The sequence below is a fragment of the Vanellus vanellus genome (assembly GCF_965231255.1).
Source record: "Vanellus vanellus genome assembly, chromosome: 1".
Taxonomy (NCBI): domain Eukaryota; kingdom Metazoa; phylum Chordata; class Aves; order Charadriiformes; family Charadriidae; genus Vanellus; species Vanellus vanellus.
In genome coordinates this window covers 3,956,687-3,977,787 of record NC_138905.1, presented here as the reverse complement: position 1 = coordinate 3,977,787, position 21,101 = coordinate 3,956,687, and the positions used below count along the sequence as shown (strand labels likewise).

Here is a 21,101-nt window from a genome sequence, read left to right as displayed (position 1 = left end):
AGTTACGTTGTATGTAATGTACATAAAGGAGAGAATGTATTTTGTTCATTTTTTTTTTTCTTAATAAAAATGTATATGCTAGCAAGGGTGTTTATTTAAGATCTGTTCGTTCTAACATCGCTTGCTTCTGAGAATGGGTGGGGGGAAATAAAGCCTGAAGGTCTTATAGTGGTGCAGGAGTTGTGGAACGGGTGGTGTGTTCTGGCGGGGCGGCAGGCACTGTTCCTGCTGGAGGAGTCCCTCTGCTCAGCGAACAGCTGACAAAATATCCTGTTCCCTGAAATCGGTGATGGGCAGGGTCTGTATCCCATAAATCCGGCGGGTGCTTAGCAGTTGCAAGATCTTTTCCTGGGGAGGAACATGGAGTTAAAACATAGACTGATGCAAACCACCCACTTCTGAATATTTGAATCAAACCAAATTACTTTTTTTTTTTTTTTTTTTGGGGGGGGGGGTGGGGTGTGTTTTGTTTTTTTTTTCCTTTGCATAAGCGGAAACTTAACCTGGAACAAAATGTTTTACTTTGGGCACTTGAAGGAAAACTTGAAGGAAATGCTGAACTGCCCATGCTGCTGCTGACCCCGCTGTTGTCCGTGCTTGACGGCCCTCTTTCGTTAGGCTGCCTTGGCTTAGGGGCATGAGGTTTGATTCCCTCTCCACAGCCCGACCCAAGGGCAAGGAGAGGTTGCCAGGACTGAGTGAGGATGCTGTGCAGAAATAAGGGCAACCCCCCTCTCCCTTCCTGCCCACACGAACCTAAAGCCTCTAACGGTTCAAAGAGGTGCCCTGGCCGTGGTGGGGCTGCCCTCACCCACATCAACGGAGCATCCCACCCCTCTGGGTCTTTGATATTTTTTTTTTATTATTTTTTTTTTTTTTTAATTAAGAGAAGTATTTTCACCACTAATCCTACTTTCTTCCGCATGGGAAAAATACCAGCTCCTCCATGGCTGGCTACCTCTGAAAGCCTGGCTTGGTTTTACTGCCACTTCTCTAATAATTTTACATGTTCGTGCTAGCAGGACCATGCAGAGCCTGTGCTGGGTTTCCAAATTAGCTCAAACCATAGCCAGTTGTAACAGCTACACAACGACTAGTTGTGGCTCTCGGGCACGAGCTCTGCTCCCCCCACTCCTTTTCACTCAGCCAAGAAATGAGTCTTTTACGTAAGAATGTTTATTGACAGAAATACATGATGCTTTCAAAATATATTTGTAGGAAAATGCAAGAAGAATGTCTACAATCCAGTTCCTCTGTAAATTCCAGTGTAAATCAGACTCCTGTCCCCGTGAGAGATGCTGCTATACAGTACGTAAGAGCTCTAGTATATGTGCAAGGTTCAACGGGTAGCCGCCTTAGGAAATAGGTTCTCCTTCTGCAGTCCTTATGGATTATGTCTTCTCCTGTATGTCTCCTGTAGGCAACAGTCACAGTATCAACCTCGTCAGTTGGGTCATGGCACTGTGAGCGGGAGATAAACGGTCCTAAAATATTTACACGTTCCTTGGGACACTCTGAAAATAGAAAAGTCTCTTGCAAGGACATCTGAGCTGCTTGCAAAACTCTCACCGAAAGGTAAGAGCGATAATCTCTTTGTACAACGTGTCGGATGTTAAAGCTGTTTTGGGGGGAGAGAAAGGGAGCGCAGGGAAGGGAGGAGGGGCAGGGAGGGAGGAAATGCCTGGGTAATTTTTTTTTTTTTTAATTTATTTTTGGTCTAACAATTTATGGCTACAGTCTATGAAGGGAAGGATTAAGGCCAAAGATGCTCATCACTGCATTTCCTACCTGATACTTTTTTTTTTTTTTTTTGCAAAAAGAATGTTCTCAACATAAAAAACGTACTGTTTTTTTTTTTTTTCCTGTGGAAATAGTTCTTTAAATAGGGGAAGGAAAATCTACTATAAAATATTAGTGGTTTAAAAATATGGTGTCTGGAAAAATAAATAAATGTACAATTCCTATTCAAATATAAATCACTATAAGCACTTGCTGAGCAGTTAATATCTTCACTGGTCTCTGCTCGGGAAGATTTAAGGTTGCTTGATCTCAAGCCTTTGTAGGGTTCTCTGGAAAGTCTTTGGACCTGATTCATTAAAGCACTTTGGCATCTCTTCGCTGGGAAGGGGGATCTTAGGCACATGCCAAAACCCGACCGCCTGGAGATGCTCTGCCAGAGCCATCCGTACGGCCGTGCCAGCCCCTGCAGCCGAAGCCTCGCCACTGCCCCGTGTTTTCGACGCGTTTATTTTCTGCGAAGGGCAGAAACGCAAGGTCACCGACCCGCTGTTTCGTCTCTCGGGGCAACTGGGAAGCGGACACGCTCACGCAAGCAATTGCAAACGCCCAGACTGGTTCTTTGAGCCTTGCTGCGACGTTAAAGAGCTGAACTCGATGCTGCTGGAGTGGGGACAAAGCCGTGGCGCAGGATTATCCGGGTGAGAGGCGTTTTCCCGCTTGGTGTTGAATTTTGATCCCCTACCAGACTGGCCTTTAGCTTTTTCTTTCTTTTTTTTTTTCTTTTTTTTTTTTTCTTTTTTTCTTAATTCCCCCCCCTCCCTCCAAAATTACTTCCCCGTAGTGCAGTGCACAAGTAAGTGAAGTGTGCTGAATACATTGCTAATGAATAGCAGGAATATTTACATACAAAAATATATCGGTTTGAACACTTCAAACTCTGCCTTTCGATGCAGGAGAGAAGGGAGAAGAGCCAGTCCTTTTGAGAAGACGTATCTTCTGCCAGCTTCTGTCCTGGGGCTGAGCAAACCATCTCGACCCTCTCCTCTGCGAGCACTCCCAAGGACTGGCTCGACCTGGGTTTCTCCAAGCGTTCCATTGCTCGGCTCCCCTTTTCCCCTCGTTCAGGGTGGCCGTGGGAGCGGTTGCCCATCGTGTTTGACCTGGTGGCAGAGCCCGAAGGAAATCACCCCGTTGTGCGTTGGTGAATGTGCCGTTTATGGCAAGCAGGGGAGAGGAAGGGCTGTGCTGGGAAATCGCTCTTCATCTGCAGCTCCTCTGGCTCGCAGAGGGCTTGGGACCACCACCATCCTCAGGTGTTGGGAGATACATTTGCCCAAGAGACCTTCTGGTCCTCTCCCCTCTGCCCTGTGTGCTGGAGGATGGAGCCCTGCTCCGATCCCTGCCTCCGCTGCCGCTGAGCTGCTTCACTGAAGCCAGAGCAAAGGTGTGAAACTCTCCCCGTCCTTTTAGAGCCATTTAGGAGCTGTGATGGGGAGTAGAAAATCAGAAACGGCCTCAGTCCAGCTTGTTTCTGCTCCTGCATATTCTTTTTTCTTCCCCCCTCTAAAGACTGACGGCAAAGGGAGACCTGGACAAGAGAGCCAGGGCTGCAGGGCGAAGCTCGGTCCCAGTTTTGCTGCTGAGCTGGAGTTTTCTTTGGAGGTCTCTGCTATTTTACCTGCTTTTGAAGAAAAGCTTGAGGATGTGGACTGAGCTTACAAACCTCGTGGGGAGGGAACACCGAGGGCTGTACCGATGGAAAACCCTGAATACCGCCAAGCTCCCTGGCTCGTGCTTCTGTTGCCCTTTTATCTCTTCTGCTACTCATGCAGGAAAACGTGACCACAAAAATCACAAACCGTCACGGGGCACGTAACCCGCGGTCTCGGGGAAGGATGGATGTGGGCCATGAGATGCTGCTGCGTAATTACTGGAAGGCAATTAATGCTTCTGTAGGGAAATGCAGCAGCAGAGCTGGTCTGCGCTGGAGCTGGGCTCCTCCACCCTGAAACCCCAACCCTGCGCTTGGGCTGGCGACCAGGCATCGCTCTTGGTCTCGTTACGCCCTTCCGAGGAGGGATGAGCTCACGGAATTACTCCTTTTCCTCTCCCTCCCCTTTGCGTCAATACAAGAAGCTGCTGTGCCTCTCCTGGTTTCCAACTGGGTGCAGGATCTGTCCCGTGGCCCTTTGCGGCGCAGCTGGGGGTGGCGTGGGACTGAGCATCACTTGGCACTGCTGCATCTCCCCCCTTGTCCAGCCAGGTCTGGATGCGTTCATTCGCCTGTGGCACAATGTGGGGCTCTTGTGCGTTTTAGCCAGCAGTGTATGGGGAGAGGATGGAAACTGAATTAAAAAGGAACAGGCTGTTCCAGCTTTTTCCGCTCGATACCTGGGCGTTTCACGTCGGGGAGGGCAGAGCGATGACTAAACCGCGTGGGCCAGAGGATTTTTCTTAGCTCTTAATTGCCAGGTGCCGGTTTGCTGTTGGGAGTTGTGCTCCCTCTCCCATCCTATTTACATTTATTTCTTTTTATTTTTCGAGTTGCTCGATAGCTGGAGGCTGTGGTTGGTGTGGTCGGACGTGGGACAGGAAGGGACATGCTCGGGGGAGATACCGGCAGCTCTTCGGGAGCAAAGCCACTCCCTTCACCCATGGCTGGTCAGGTCTGGCGTGGTAGGTCCTGCTGAGCACCTGCGGGTGATGGAGGATGCTCATCTGGATGCAGCCACCGTGGTGGCTTGTGTTGACAATGTGCCCACCATGGTGGCTTGTGATGACAATGCGCCCTGGAGGTGTCCTCTCATGTCCCTTCTTCTTCCATCCTGCACCCCATGTGGTGGCACAAGGGGCCATGATTAGTTCGTTAAGGGATTTTTCTGGGGTTTGTTGGGAGTTTTGCCTTGTTTTGGAGTTGTGTGCATGTGTGTGTAGGGATTATGATTTTTTGGGGGGGCGTGGTAGTTGTTTTTTTGCTTGAGTTCTGTATCCTATAAATGTGTGTCCTCCTCCTCCTCCAGGTCCTCCTTCATGAGGGTGTCCAGAGGAACGATCCAGCTGTCCCCCAGCTCGCCGTTGAGGTTCACCTTCTTCTCTTGCATTTCGGAGGAGGTCTCCATCACCTCCAGCGTGGGGTTGTCGTGGTAGCCGTTCTCCATCGTCTGTAGCTCCTCGGTCAGGCGCTGCTGCGAGGAAAGAAAACCCAGAAACCCCCATGAAAAAACAGCTTGGCCATGTTGTGCATGCCACCTTGGGGCTGTCACCTTCCAGCCAGCCATGGCTGCTGCCCCGTATAGATACATATTACTACATATAGAAACTTCACAGTGAGGTTGAGGCTGGGGGCTGCAGTCAGTGCCAGTGCAGCAAGGGGGTAGCATGGAGCTGGCAAGAGAAGACTCTGCTAATGGTGGGAAGGAGGAAAGAGCAGCCAGAGACACGTGGAAACCTCCAGGAGCAGCTGCCATCTTCAACCTGGCCATGAACCTGTGGCTCCATCCCCCTGGGACCTTGAGAAGAAGACTGAGCATCGCTGCTTTGCCTTGAACCCGCATCCTCACTCCTGCCTCCCCAACTTGACTCTGTCCTTCCCCTCCCCTTTCTGCCCCTCTGTCCCTTTTTAGCTGCTTTATTGTTTTCCTCCTTGACCCAGGGGCAGTTCTCACCTTGCAGATGCTGCTGTCCTATTTGCCCCTCCATAAGCATGATCCCTCCTCATTCTGGAGCTCTCGGTGGAAACCAGGCAGGGAAAGAACAGCCTCTCCTGCCCTTTTCCCTTTGGCCATGCATGGTTTTGGCTGATTCACGGATGAATCAGGCACTGCATCACCCTGGGCATTTGGTACGCTGTGCTCCAGGCTCCGACCTACCCCTCCGCCCCCTGGCAGACCCCCATCCCAATTCTGCATTTGCTGCGTCAGGTCCTTCATCCCCATCACACCCTGGAGGGATTCACCAGGGAGCTGCAGTCCTCCATCAGTCCTTTTTTTGGGAAGGCAGAGGGCTCTCAATAGGCACCCTTGTTAAAACCCGCCTGGATTTACAGCTTGATTTATTACAGTGCTCCTAATAAATGTCAGGAGACAGGCGTGGGAGGGAATCCACAGAGAAGGAAAGGGATGGAGAAGCAAAACCGCAGGGCTTGGTGCTAGCAGGGGGAGGGGGGCTGTGAAGATGCTGGTGGCGGAGGGGGGAGTTCCTCGGGTTGCACATTTTGGGGGCGATGTGGGCAGGGATGGCGGAGCTGGGGCAGGATGCTTGAAAGCAGAGGAGGCACTTGGGCTTCCGCAGGGGCTGTTTTGCCCTGTGGGGTTGCTGATACAACGGATGGATGGATGGATGGATGGATGCAAGGATGCAAGGCACCCCCCTGCCGTGCAGCAAGGGGAAGGTGTTTTTAAAGCTGGGCTTTAGTAGGCTTTAGTCCTGTTAAAAGCTACCGAACCCTACCAAGCGCTGGGGGTGTTACGGATGCGGCACCCGCCCCTCCGATCCCTGTGTTGGAACTCACATTAAAGATCAGGGCCACATGTCCATCATCAAACCCGGGGAGATCAGGGTGGATGTGCTGGTTATTTCCAAGGTAAAACAACAGCAGGGTTTAAAATGGGGGTGGGGGGAGAGGAGGGTTGGAGAAAAATAAAAATAATAAAAAAAAAAAACCAAAACAAAACAACTTTCAAGTCATTTTCGGAAAAGAAGCAGGAAGAAAACAAAAGAAACCACCCCAAAACAAATCCAGAAAGGAGAAATGTGTTTGATTTTTCTCAAAACCTATTGCAACTGCTTGGAAAAAGATCTTTTCCTGTGCTCTGAGCAGGAACCCTATGGAGGAACTGGCATCCCTCGCTTTGGTTTCACTACCTTACCCTATGGCTGGTGGGTATTTACCTCCAGAGCATCCAGCCAGGGCTGGTACCTGTTCCGCTGCACCACATTACTGGAGGGACGTGTGTTCCCGTCGCTAAAAATACCTTATTCCTGTCTGTTTTCTAAACAATACGGGGCAAGAGTTTTATGCTGCTCTCTGTCCCCGCTGGGTTATTTTTCACCCTGACCGGCGAGATTTCAGCCTGGCTGCGAAACCCTGTAAGCTCCAAAGGGACCACAGAGGGGGTCAAATATCTATCAAGGTCTCGCACCCTCCCCCATTCCCTCCGGAAAAAATCCAGCCTTGTATAAATAAGCCTGATGCCAGTGCTGGTTTGCTCTTCCCTGCCTCCCGTGTTCGTCTCTGTTACATCGCAAACATTTAAGCGAAGGCCGCCTTATCCCTCGCCTTCACGTGGCTCCCGGCACGGAGGGGTGGTGGGTTGGGACCCCCCTGGGAAGGATGAGCTGGTTTGGGGGGGAAACAACTCGAAGTGGGACCCAGGGGTTTGCTTCTCCATCAGGAGGGTGGTTTACCCTTATTGTATCATTTGGCCTCTTTTTTTTTTTCCCCCCTCCTTTCTGTTGCTGTCTCTCCTCCACAGCTGAATCCTCAGTGAGAGCAGCGGGGACCAGCGCAAACCTTGGGGATATGGCAGAGCTCTCCCCGCCGGTGCCGCAAGGCGTGGGAACGGCCAGTCCTTGCAGATGGATGCTACACTAAAAACCACCCAGAATTGCTTCCTGAGATAAAAATTATAGGTTGGGGTTTTTTTTGGTTTTTGTTTTTTTTTTTTTTTTTTCCTTCCCCTGTGCCTGTTCTTCCTTAAATCCTGCTGCTTCTGCTGCTCTGAAATTTGGCCCTGGCCCAGCTCTCCTAAAGGCTGAGCCGTACGGCATCGATGCCCTCCTGCGGCTGTTCTCCCACCCTGCAAACAGCCGTGGGCACCCCTGGGAAGGTGTCGGGGTGGTGCTGGGCACCCAGTCCTGCTCCCCTACTCATAAAGGTATTTTAAGAATTCTTTTTCTTTCTATTTTTTTTTTTTCCTAGGAGGGGTATAGATAGGTTTGAAGGGGGAGGGGGGTGTTGAGAAAGCTTTTCTTGTCACAATTATGACCCAAGGATGCTGCTTAGCTGCCCTGTGCCCTGGGTGGCAGTGGGGATGGGTGCTGCTCGTTGCCGTACCCCACCACCACCAGCCCCTCCTGGCTACTCCGCACCCCGACACCCCCCAAAGAGCAGCTCCTGCCCCCCCCTGGAGCATCCACAGCATTTGGGCACTCCCTGAGCAACACACAAGGGTGGTGCCTGCTGGGCAAGCCAGGATGTCTCCACCAGCAGAGATGGCAATGTTGATGCTCTTCATCTCCTGAAGAAGCCTCTGGGACAAAAAAGTCTCCGAGAACCTTTCCCAGCCCCCTCCCACCTTACCTGGTCCTTCTTTTGGGAGAAGCGCTGGTGGCAACAGCCGTAGATGGCCGCGATCAGCAGCAGGGAGCCGGCCAGGGTGACGATGGTGATGATCAGGGGTGTGCTGAACTCATCGTTGATTATCATCTCCCTCTCCATTTTGTCATAAGTGATGTTGGCGATGCCGAGCTGCCACGGAAGGGATGGGTCAGGCCCCGAGGAGGGCTTCCAGTGCCCCCCACCTCAGGGGACATCTGTGGGGAAGCTGTGCTGTGCCCAGGGTCCTGCTTACCTCCTCTAACTTGTCCTTCTCCTTCAGCTCCTCGAGCACTTTTTCAGGATCCAAAGGGACTGGGGGAAGAAAGAGGCTGCAATGAGCACAGGGGGTGAGGGGGGACACATGCCACTACCTCCCGGTCCATGGGGTGACACCCTTTCTGGAGGAGGTGGATGGAGATGGAACCAACCCCTGCAGGTGCCTCCACAGCCAGGCAATGAGCCAGGACCTCTTCTCCTGGCAGAGGGACAGCCCTGGAGACTCCAGTCCCCGCTGTCCCCCAGCCCTGGGCTGCACACACCCTGGTGGGGGTCTCTGCTTTGGTGGGCCATTTGCGAATGGGACCAGCAAGGGGCTGTAACCGGCTCCTCCAGGCCATGCTGGATCAGGGCAGGATCAGTCCCCAGGGACGAGTTGCCCTGCCCATGGTCGGGTGCTGGAGGCTGGACCCCCCACCCGGCCTTGGTGACAAAGAGGAGGAGGATGAAGGGGCTCAGTCCTTCCTTCCCCTCATGCTAGGGCAGCATGCTGCTGCCATCCTCCCAGCACCCCGGTGCTAAATCAACCTTTGGGCATGCTGCATTTGCCCAAAGGGCTCCAACATGGGCAAGAACCCCCCCTCTGTGGTCCCTCGGGGAAGCATTTGAACTGGGCACTGGTTTTTAACCACTTGGGAGGAATTTTTCCTCCTAGAGACTGCTCCCTGCCTTGCCTTATTGTGGACGGGAGAGGGATCCGGTGCATTCGTTGGGGGGGCAAAGCTCATTTATGGGGTTGTTTTGCCTCTCCCAAGCCTCTTGAGATGGGGCAACCCAAGGAAAGGAGCCCTTTGGCCAAGCTCTAGTAGACATCAAGGGCTCTGCCAAGCCTCAGGCTGCGTCCCCCATGCCAACCCCGTGCTGTCCTTCTCAGGGCAGGATGGTGGGATCATACTCACGGTGCACCACCGCCCGCACAGCCCAGTGCTGGGAGTGGGGCTCACGGGAGGTCAGCATCACTGTGCACGTCTCCCTGCTGGCGTTGAAAGCGTGCTGGCCCGTCGAGCAGAAGCTCTCAAAGAAGGAGATGTTGACGCTGGCGGTTCTCCACTCGGCCTGCAGTGACCACAAAGGGCTCAGCACTATCCTCCCACTGGGGGACCGCTGAGGACCATCCTGCCCCATCGCTAAGGATGCTGTGTCCATCCCCATCCACAGCCTCCCCCATCCCTTTGCACCGCCCGGCTGCCACCGGCCCTCCCAAGGAACAGGAAAAGTTTAAAAGTAGTTTCTTTATGAGAAGCTGAGCTCTTGGCTGCCGTTCCTCACTGGGGCCCTGCGCCGGCCTTATCTGAGGGCCGCAGCTTTCAGCATTACAGGAATAGCAGGTCCCCAAGGGAAGCAGGGGAGGGTGGGGGAGGCCCAGGGGCCATGGCGGGAGCAGGATGGGGTGGTGCAGCACCCCCTGTGCCCCCAAGGGCATCTGCAGCCCTCCCCACCACCCGCATTTCTACCCTCTGTCCCCACCAACACTGGTCCCCGTCCTCCCTAGGCCTTCCCTACACCTCTGCAGGGGCAAGAGAAAGAGTTTTGCTTTCAGATAAACTGGAGCATCCCTGGAGGGATGATCCTGGACAGTGCCGGAGAGATGGTAGAGGGGTGGATGGAGCCCATGTCCCCTCTGAGATGCTCCTGAGGCTTTTTGCATCCGCACGATGCTTCGTGGCAGCTGGGAGCTCACTGAGGTGGAGGTGACCGTCCTCCTGCGTGCGCAGGTCCTATGTGCAAAGGTGCTGTATGTACAGCTGCTACGTGCACAAGGTCTTGCCTGCAAAAACCCCCCATGCACACCAAAACGAGGTGCCAGGCAGCATGTGGGATGGATCCTGCTCCTGCCTGCTCCATCACCTTAAACCTTCTCCTCCCTCTGCAACGCTGTCCGTGCTGTGCCAGGTCCCGCTCACACTGAGGGCCAGCAGCATCCTGCTTGCTCCACCCCAAGGACGGGAGCCTCCGGGCTGAGGAAGGCACCTTAACCTCACCCCATCTTATCTAAATATTTGGGAACCAGCGGTGGAGACAGGATGCACTTGCCGGGGAGGAAGACTGGTCCTGAGCACAGCATGCAGGGTGAGCTCAGCATCGTGAGGCCCCGGCCATCCCTGGGAACTGCTGCTGGCCCTCGCCTGTCCTTTCACTTTGCACAAGGAGGAACTTCCCCCCTCGGGCCCCTCTGTTGACTCCGCACCATCCCGGCTGCATCCCTGGGAAAAGAGCTGGATAGGAAACCTGTCCCCAAGCCTGGTGCAGGGGCAGCCCGCGGGCAGCAAGAGGAGACCCCAGCAAGGCAGCATCCCCCAGAAAGCTCATCCCCAATGGGACAGGGAGGAAGAGGGATACGGCTTGGTCGGGGTGGTGGTTTTATCATCTTCGGACGCTGGGTTGTGCTCCTACGCTTTAACAGTCCTGCAGTTTATCGGTCCCTGCCTGTGCAGCGTTCTCTGCGCGGCAGAGGCACAGAAAGCCTCTCTGCTGCCTCCCTGCATCCTCCTTCCCCGAGTTTTGCCACAGCGCTGCCTTCCCCCAGCCCTCAATAACCTACTTCCCTCCTACCACCCCATGGGGGGAAAAAAAAAGACCTTTAAAATGCTTTTTTTTTTTTTTTTTTTTTTTTTTTTGGGTGGGAAGGGAAATGAGGTGCGAGGCTAAAACCCAGCTGGGCACTGAACTGCTTTGCTGCTGGACGGTGAGCAGCGACTAAACCCCTTTTGAGGCTGAACTGGAGGGATTTACCCTTTCCAGAGTTGGACACGGGCACAGTAAGACCTGCTGCAGCCGGCAGGGAATGCCCCGGCGGCGGTGCCGTGGCCCCGGTGGCTCTCCCCTCCCGCCGCCGGAGCCGCTCGCATTCCTTGGCCGGAGTTGACAGGCGCTGCCGAGCAGCTCGGATCCGGTTCCCACACTGGCGGGGACCTAAAACTAACATCCCCGAATGAGCTAACAGCACTTGAGTCAACAAACTGCCCCCGCCAGCTGGACAGGGCGAGGGGGACCACGACCCTGCTCGGCACGGGGGTCCTTCCAGCTGCTCCAGGGACCGACCTGTTGTCCCCAGCCCTGTGGGTGTCACACAGCAAATCCTCTCGGGCACCTGGGTATGGGTCCGGGTGGTCCCACTGTTGCTTTTGCATCCCCCAGCTGGAGCAGGCCCTGCTTCTCCCCAGCATCCTCTGACTCAGCTCACTGGGCATGTCTGCATCCCAGCTGGGGACAAGATGGAGGAGCCCCTGGGAGGTGGCCACAGGCTTGTGGGGGACCAGAGCTCAGGGGACACCAGGCCCCTCCAACATGGTCACCTCTCGCTTCACCTAATGCATTTTGGGGTCGAGATGAGGAACAGAGCATCTACCCATCCATCCATCCATCCATCCATCCATCCATCCATCCATCCATCCATCCATCCCAAGGCTGGAGCACCCCAAGCAGCCAATGAAAACCCAACTGAAGATACACTTGTGAGCCAGACTTTGGGAAAGTCATCCTATGTAACGCAAGGCATCAAGCTAATGAGCCTTGTTAGGAAACTCATTAAGATCCTGCTGTAATCAAAGGAAGGAGAAGGGGTAAAAAGGAGGGTGGGGGAATATGGACCAAACTGTTCAGTTGGTTAAAAGCATCACCTGAAGAGGAAGGATGCTGGGAACCAACCAGCCCATAAAATTCCTGTGATCCACAAAGTGGTACCAACTATCTATTTGGTCTTTTTTTATTATTTTTAGGATTTACAGTTTGAGCTTTTGTTGGTTTTTTTTGTTTGTTTGTTTGTTTGTTTTTAATTTTTAAATTTACTGCAGCTGGAGAAACTGCGGTGCAGTGGGGTGCAATGCCCACCATTCCCGGGTTCGGTCCCAACTGTTTTGCTGGGTTCCCCGCATCACCGGCGCTGCCCCGTAAGCCGAGCTACGTGTGGGGTGGCTGGTCTGCATTGCCCCCTCCCCTGCCATGTGTCATCTGGGCATGTCCCCCACTGCTGGGGCCCCGCGTTGCCCTCAATGCTTCGCCGGCTTCCCTCTAGAGCTGAGCTTTCAGCCGCCCAGCCCTGCCTCGTTCTTGCGGACCAGGATTGGAGCCGTTTCTGGAACACTTCTCCTTATAGCGTGCACTTTCCTGTTTTCCCACGGGTTGTGAAATGCAAAGGATTTTTTCACTTTGCTGTCAAGATTTGGCTAGAGACTTGTTTACCGGGCCTACAAAGCAGGGAAACCAGATAGTGCCATTTCTCTGTTATCTGCTCGGCTCGGGAGGCATAAAATTTGTTGCCATTTTCAGGAATACGCCAAGTGGAAAGTTAACGGCAAGCGGGTGGGAGGTGTTTTGGCAGCCGAGGAGAGCGATGCTATGGGAGGATGCACCCTTGCAGTCTTTCTGCAGCTGTTTCGAAGCGTAATTGGCATTTTGTACTAACAATGCTTCGGCTTGTTATTATGCCCAAAGGAATCGAAGGGAAACAGGCCGGCAGACTCGCTGGCTCGCCAGCTCCAGCGCGCCATCGCCCAGCGGAGCGGGCAGAGAGGAGCGATGGGTGACGCCAAGCCGTGATGTCCGCCCAACCCTCAGCTCGTCGGCGTGTCGGCGCATCGCCGCGCACCGGCGCTTCCCTGCCTTACCATCCCTGTTTCCAAAAAGCCTCCCAGCACAGCTCCAAGCGAAGCCACGGGGAGGACAGTGGCTCCGTGCAGAGTACAACTGCACCCAAAAAGGAGGAGGGAAGCATTAAACACCAGCATGGCCATAAGTTGCCTGGGTGCTTTAGGCTCCAAAATTAGATTTTTCCAATCTGATGAAGTATTTTTGTATATTCAATATGAAATCTCATGAGAAGCTTTCCCAGCCTGGACACGGCTGCAGGTTCAGACATTGCATGAAGCAGGGCAGGGGATGCTCTCAGGAGAGGCTGTCCTGCTGTGGCATCTGGGCCACGGGCGTCATGGTAATAAGGTCCCTCCTTGGAGTCATCCTCAGCAGAAAGGGCAGCACGGCTAAGAACATCATCATTTCTGCAGGTGTGCCAGCATGGAACGTTTACACCCAGCAGCAGCCCAAGTAGGAAGGTGATGACCATGAGATGGCAGCAGACAGGCACTTGTCCTCCTCCAGGAGCACGGTTGGTGCTATTGGGAGGTCCAAGCCCTCTCCAGGGCTGCCAGGCAGGGCCACCACCAAGCCATAGGGAATTTCATGAGCCACTGTGGTCAGCAGGAGCGATTGTGCTCATCTCAGCATGTATCTCAAGGGGTTTTATGAACACAGCGTGGCTTCACTTTGTGTCTCACAGTGAAGTCAAGAGTCAGTCCATTTTACAAAAGGGACAGCAGAGGTTCATGAACCTGAGCAGCTATTTCTGATGCTGTACGGCATAAGCTCTGAGAAGGTCCCTGAAGTGCCAATTTCCCAACACTTACGCTGCCTTGGCAGTGCTGAGATCCAGAAACCAGAGCATTATAATGCCAAAAACCACTCCTGAGCCCTACCCACAGCTCAGATAGATACAATCACCCTGTCAAGATATCACCAGCCATGTGGCGTCATCTATTCCCCTTTGTCAAAAAGTTAGAACTTCAGCCTATTTAAAAGTTATCAAGATATTGCATCTTCCCTATGACAGGAAACTCATAGTTTCCACAGGAATCATTTCAAAGGTGGGCATCCCTCAGAAAAGCCAGCAGACGGTACCCATGCACCAGAAGAAGGGGTCTTGGGTTGGGCTCGCCTTTCCCCAACCTTGGCACTACATTTTACTACTCCCTGGTCTTGTAGAGGGTCTAAAACAAATGAAATGGAGTCTTTTTCTCTCACTTTAAGCTTCTATTATAGCTGATATAGCATTGAGGAGCATAGTGAGTCCCAAAGCCCAGGCTGCTGTGCTTCCCAGGCGCTCTGCAGTCGGATGCCACCCTACCCCAGCTGGGAGGTTGCAAGATCTCACCCAGTACGCAGCAGCTGTTGGGGAACTTCAAATTTTTTGCTTGGGTTTTGGGATGAACTTCTGCAAAAAGCCTTTGAAGAGAGAAAATTTCACCCTCTAAAATTTCCCTTTTTTTTCTCTCTTTCTGAGACCTGGATGGGCTCAGATGGTCCTACTTGAAGAAGACCACATGGGCCTCTTCTCCTCCTGCCATATCCTCCACCGGGTGATATTCCTGAGTGTGGGTTTGCATTTACCATTTTACAGCCCCAAAGCAGTTGCATCTTATTACTCTCATCTCTGTAGACTCACATGTTCAGAGTACCACAGGTTAAAAGCTGATCTCCAACAGCAACACAGCTGCTAATCCTACATAGAAGTCCAAAAGGGATGGTACTTACACAGGTTTTAGCTTCTTTCAGATACATCATGGGCCAATTATTTTGCACCTGGTCTTTACAGATGACCTGAAAAGACAGAGGAAAAGCAACTCTCAGATCGTTGACATAGTTTGGAAAGACAGTTGGTCACCAACGTGACACACTGCCCCAAGCCAGGAGACGTCCCAACCAAACCTCAGATCCGTTTTATGGAAATGAGGCAGGCCTGGGAGCCTTCCACTCAACCCTTTAGATGTGGAAAAGGTTAAGATAACTGACACGGTTGTCTGCAAGATGTTTGCTAATGCACTTCCCAAACCAGGCTTAGGATTTGCAGTATGGGGTAAAGCAGGAATTGGTTTGGGCAGTAGGAAGATCCATGCCAGTGGGCCATGATGCAGTCCTGCCCTACAAAAGATGAACATCTACAAACAGGATCCCCTTCCCTCCTTCACAGCACTCTAGTTATCCTGATGTCCTGGTTTGAGGCCCCAAACCACGAGACCTGGCTTGTGTTTTGAGACCCCTCTACACTCCCAAACCATTTTCTGCTAATATCATCCACGGATGGTTGACGCTGAATTGTGGTCTTTGTCCTTTCATCGTGTCCCAGTCCACCCCAAGGCAACTTCTGCAGTCCATAATGCTTCTCTCTCTCTTCCCAAATTTCACTTCTTCCCTCTTCAGCACCCAGACAATAATCCCCTTCCCCTCCGTGCTCCATGTCTCTTCACTGGAAAGTTATAGGAGAAAGGGGTTGAACTACAAGACCTTGAAAGGTCCCTTCCAGCCCAAACCATTCTATTATTCTATGATCTAGAATTATTTAGCTGCCTCCTGCTTACCTAAGGCGGATCTTTCTGACACAGAGAGGCACGGCGAGAAGGGCTGCAGACTTTCCATGTGCATGGGGTGCCAGCTAAGTGTTAATAGACATCACTATGAAGAGGGTACCCCTTCCCATAGGCGTCATTACCTCATTTTGGAAAGAAGCGTTAGGGTGCTGGTGGCCAGGACTGCTGCTCGCCGTCTGGTCCCCCGGGGCTGGGGCTGATGGCTGTGCGCTGGCAGGGCTGCGATCAGCACTCGTGGGTTTGGTTGACACAGATGCAGTGTCGTGGCTTCTCTGGTCTGGGTCCCCAATATGCAGAAAAAAAAAACCAAACAGAGAGACACTGATACAGCTGACACAGTTCACGAGCAGCTGAAAATAAGTTTTCAGCTCCAGTCCTGCCTTGAAGCTCACTGTGTCAAAGCTTGCAGAGGTTTTGGGTTTCTTCTTTCTTTTTTCTTTTTTTTTTTTTTTAATTAACTGCGATATGAAAAAAAAAATATATTATTGCAGATTGTATTTTCTGCTGCCAAAACCCATCAGACTGTTCCGGAGAGATGAACCCAAAGGCTATGATAGCTGTGCGTCGGTAGCTGGGTAATCACTTAAAAAAGGAGTAGTGCTGGGTAAATGGGATGGCCTTCATTTCGCTTTACCTGGGGCGCCTTCCATGCAGGTTTCTACAACAGAGGTGGACTACCTGAGCTGGCTACTGAGGATCTCCCAGTGAATGGAGTTCACCCATGGATGACTGCATCTCCATCAGCTATGGAAGAAGCCCAGGGTGACGTGCTTAGAAGTAGTGCCTGGTACTATGGGAGACAGCCTGGGGTGTCCTGCCTGCCTGCTACTCCAGACGGGCACATGCCCCATGTCTACCAGCCCCATGCAGGGGTCTCCACTACCTCAGATCACCTCAGACCCCTTTGTTAAGGTCTGTAGCATCTTACAGTTTCTTGTGCAATGGGAGTAGTGCAAGGAGCACAGCAGCCTCCTGCCTCCCCAAATCCTTTCAAAGAAAGGGATCTCTGTCCCTGGGTTCCTAATTGATCCTTAAATGGTGACAAAGAGAATTAAAACACCACATCCTCTTCACAGTCTGTTTGCTTTTGAGATTTCTGCCTCTTCCACAGAAAAGATGAGCGATATTTCTCTCCCAGACACATTCTGAAGGCTCCAGGAGAGAATTAATTTTAAAGCCATCTGTTTCTCTTGCATTCTCTCACCTATTTATTGAATGTAAAAGGTTTTTTAAACCTCTTCATGCTCAATGCTTGAGGTCAAATTTGAATTAACATGATTTCATATATTATCCTTTAATCAAGAGTAGTCCTGTGGAGCAGGAGGGGAAAGAAACATCCTTCATGAAGACACACATTCCCCCTCCTAATACCTGCTAACACACTCAAAACATGACTTGGATGAAGCCAGTGAAGAAGGTCTTGCATTAAGACCTTGGACCATTTAGTGATGCTGACAGCAAGGAGGAGCTGGAAGGCTGAGGGGGAAGGAGATGTTTTTTTGAGTGGCTTCTGTACTGCAGACAGCTGGAAATTGGGTCAAGAACAACCTTCTGCAGAGGAAAATAATGAAGGGCTTCAGTGACATCACAGCTTTTTTTTTTAAACCAGATGTGAACTGGACCCACAATCCCACCCAAGTCTGTAAGGCTCCATGGATCCCTCACAGTCCCACAGTGTGATTGCTTCCCTGTAAATGCTACTAGACAAAATACCAAAGGGCACCCTAGACTGCTCCTCACCAGGACACTTATGAACTAACATGGCTCTATGAAGCTCCAGCAGTGTAGAGAAAAAATATTAATGGTGTTCAGCAAGATCCTAAACACCACTTGGACGCTTATAACGCTGCTTAGACTGAAGTCAGCAGCCAAACGCCTCCCCCCCCCCCCCACGGCGATGATGAGTATCCTACCTATCCTCTTAGACTCTTTAGAGGTTGTAGACTCAGAGTCTACCGAAAATCTCCTTAGTCATCTAAAGCTTATTTTCTATATGCATGCCCAGACAGCCTTCACTAAGCTGTCAGCCAAACTAGGGATCTTCTACAGTCAGCATTCCAGATGCTGTCAATCTGTTTCATCAACTCCACAATGTCAGTCTCCACCTCCGAACTCATCGCTGCTGGCTCCCTTTTGCAGTCACTGAAGATCGAGTCATTGCAGTTGATGGTGCTTCAGGCACAGTTTGGTCCATCCGAAAGGCGATGCCTATGCTTTGACAGTTGATTCATGCCTTGAATTTCACAAACTGCATTGACTCAAACTCCACTGATGACAACAGGGACCTAAACACCCAGTTGTCATGGAGACAACTATGCTGGAAAGTCCTAAAATTAGACAAGGCGATGACACCCCATAATGATAGGAGGTGTTTAGGTCAGCCAAAGGAAAAGACCACAAAAAAGCCTCCCAGCTCAAGAAATCAAGGTTCTCGCCTCCTGGTACCTGCTCCAAGAGTTGTTGTGGTGGTGTCCTCTGAGACCTTGACGATGCTGCCAGGTGACAAAGACAGAGATTCTTTACTAGTGGTGGGGGAGACGGCTCCATCAAAAGGGGTAACAGAAGTGTCAATGCTTCCAGGTCTGGTGGAAGAAGTCAGTCCCTGGCCTGGAGAACTGGGAGAAGAGTGAGGCTGCTTGGCAACAGACGTGGAAGAAGAGACACCAGGGGCAAGGCTTCTTGTTGGGACTCCGATGCTTGCAGTGGTGCTGGTCAGCTGGTCCAAAGGCTGGCTTCCCTGAGCTTCCACACTGGGAGAGGATGCAACAGCAGTCCTTAAACCACCTGAGGTGGCTGGAGGACTGCTCGCATGAGTGGGGACAGGACTTGCAGCAGTGGTGGCTGCTGAGCCTCCCAAGCTGGCTGGAGGGATGGTCTTCTCCTGGGCTGTGCTGGAGGTTGCAGCAGGGGTGGCTGTTGAGGCTCTGGAGCTGGCTGAAGAACTGACCTGCTGAGACAGGCGGGGCGATGTCGTGGGGGCAGGTGATGGGTTTCCAGGGCTGTTTGCGGGAGTGGTCTCTTGAACTGCAGCAGGTAGTGTCGCAGGGGTGGATGGTGGGTTTCCCGGCTTGCTTGTAGGGATGATCCCTTGAACAGTGGTGGGTGATATCACAGGGGCAGGCGGTGGGTTTCCCGGCTTGTTTGTAGGGGTGATCCCTTGAACTGCGGCAGGTGACATCGCAGAGGTGGATGGTGGGTTTCCTGGCTTGCTTGTAGGGGTGGTCCCTTGCATCTTGCTGGTGTCTGTAGTTGTGTGGATCTGCTCATTTTCTCCTGGCCTTGCAGGAGTTGTTTTTGTAACATCCTGAGAGCTGACACCTAGGGAAAAGTAAAAACGCCAAGATAAACTTTGAACTAAGGAAACTACCCTCGGTTTCCACCCAGAACAGGTATTTGTAGAAATAAATGCTGACCAGAAGCCATGAGTCATTCACTCAGGGCTTGTTTCATGCTCTCTAAACTCATACCAAATGCCATGTGCTGGTATTGCCGTGTCAAGCAGAAAGCAGAGCAGAGGAGAAGTCAAACTCACAGGACCTCAAAGGGGTTGGAGGCTGAGCAGGAGGGCAAGACCTGCTGGTTCCCAGGAGGCAGATCTCCCTCAGATGGGAGGTGTACCAGCTCCCGAGCAGAACACTGCAAGTCTTTCCCGAAATAAACTGTGTCCAGCCCTTGTAAAGGAGCAGCCAATGGATGTGCTGAATTCTGTTCATCCAACCCTGTTATGAGGGTCTCTCACATCCCTGAAGTGGTGAGGAGCCTCAGATAAATAAGGTGGCACTTCTGACCATTCTGATAGTTATATTCTTTTCGCAAGCTCAAGCTTTGTTCCTTTAATTGCTCATGTTTCAACTTAGGGTTTTTTTCCCTCCCAAACTCAAATAATTACTATAAAAACAACATAAAACAGGCACTTTCACTTAAATCCACAGAGTAGAACCATTGAGGGTGGTGAGACACTGGAACAGGTTGCCCAGAGAAGTTGTGGATGCCCCATCATTGGAAGGGTTTCAGGTCTGGTTGGATGGGGCTTTGAGCAACCTGGTCTAGTGAAAGATGTACCTACCCATGGCAGAGGGGTTGGTCTAGATGATCTTCAAAGGTCCCTTCCAACCCAAACCATTCTCTGATTCTATAATTCTATGAAAATTTATACGCAGTGAAATTCCTAGTTGGGTGAACTGTGGAAACAATATGGCTTTGGTGGGCATCTGGTGTCCAGCCAGGGTTAACCCACCACACCAACCCTCCAAAACAGGTATCACACATCCAAGGTTTGATTTTGAGCCATATCCTAATGCTGCTCTTCAGAGATCTGCTTCGTTCCTCCATGCTGGCATACTGGCAAAATATTTTCTCTTACAGAGCCTGTTTATTAGCTCTGGTTGTGCTTCAATGATCTGATGAAAACTTGAGCTTCTGAGATTCATACCGCTGAGCAAATGTAGCCCCACCACATCAGGACCCCAGGGGGGTGTGGAGGTATGTTTGAGACAGGACCTGGGGAGCGGGACTTGGGATGAGGAGGCTGCAACGGTACAACTGCGGGAAAAGAGGTTTTGTGGAGACAAGTCATATTTCCTATAGACCAAACACTGTCTGCAGGAGCAGTAAGAAAGCAAAACACAGGCACGGGCACCTAGCAGGTGAAACTCAGGTGCAAAAGATAGGAGGGAGTTTTCATCAAGGTTTATCCCATAAATACGACTGTAAAAGTTTTACAGGGGTTTTGACAGGGGAGGTAAAAAAAAAAAATACCCTAAAGGTAGAAACAATACAAAAGAGACGTAAGTAAAGAAAGTGTCGGAAGGAAGGTGGAGGAAATCCCTCACTGCTCTCGCTTCCTTTTCATACCCCGGCCCCATCCCAGAGAGGCAGGAAGCAAACACGCACTGAAGGAGAGGTAGAAAAGACAATTCAATTCAACTCGGTCCAAAAGAGAAAGGGGCAGGCCCATGCTTTGGCTCTGGGCCAGCCTTGGTGGCCAGCTGGGACCCCACAAGCCAAGAAACCGGCATCCCTGCCCCAGTGCTTCCCCGTCCCACCCCGGGGGAGCTGCAGCTACGTTTTTACCATTTTTAGCAAAAAATGGGGGGGAAAGCCCAAAGCAAGGGGTTGCTCTGCTGATGGTTCTCCAGGCTTGCCCTGGCTGGGGTGGTAGTAGGGACTTTTTCAAGGGGAACAGGGTGACACAGCCCAAAAAAGCAAGCAGGAGAAGAACCAAGACTCAAGTTGATGCCCACAAAGCTTACTCATATTTTATCTTTCCATATCTCTGCACCCACTCTTAGTGCTCCTCTCCTGCTAAGGTCAACAGCTGTTAAAAGAGACATGTTAATTTATTCTTCCTCATTAAGTCAGGACCAGCGATTTAAGTGGGCTCAAAGCAACTTGAGGATCCAGCACACTCCTGCTTGGAAGTGGTGAGCCGCCATGCAGGAGGATGGATGGATGGATGGATGGATGGATGGATGGATGGATGGATGGATGGATGGATTCAACTGTTGCTGACCATGCAGGCAGGTAGGACACTATCCATCCTACTACGTGGGCCTGGCTGAGGTAAGGCAATGCTAAGTGCCACAGAGGTAGAAATCATTCTCCTTTGGTGGGTAATGACCTGCACC

The 21,101-nt window shown here is 51.7% G+C and overlaps 1 protein-coding gene across 4 annotated transcripts in view; it reads right to left on the bottom strand.

Moving 5' to 3' along the window:
• Nucleotides 1-1,160: 1,160 nt before the first annotated feature.
• Nucleotides 1,161-21,101, bottom strand: part of PODXL (podocalyxin like) — a 47,148-nt gene continuing 27,207 nt past the window's right edge. Inside the window, exons 2-9 of one of the 4 annotated variants that reach the window (XM_082498161.1) lie at nt 17,920-18,792; nt 15,597-15,751; nt 14,642-14,707; nt 9,235-9,391; nt 8,313-8,371; nt 8,042-8,209; nt 6,251-6,307; nt 1,161-4,925 (exon numbers count right to left, since the gene is read on the bottom strand). In XM_082498161.1, coding sequence (XP_082354287.1) covers nt 4,731-4,925; nt 6,251-6,307; nt 8,042-8,209; nt 8,313-8,371; nt 9,235-9,391; nt 14,642-14,707; nt 15,597-15,751; nt 17,920-18,792 — 1,730 coding nt within the window. In that variant the 3' untranslated portion in view covers nt 1,161-4,730. The remainder of the gene's footprint in view (nt 4,926-6,250; nt 6,308-8,041; nt 8,210-8,312; nt 8,372-9,234; nt 9,392-14,641; nt 14,708-15,596; nt 15,752-17,919; nt 18,793-21,101) is intronic. The other 3 variants (XM_082498162.1, XM_082498163.1, XM_082498164.1) reach the window with 3 other exon arrangements.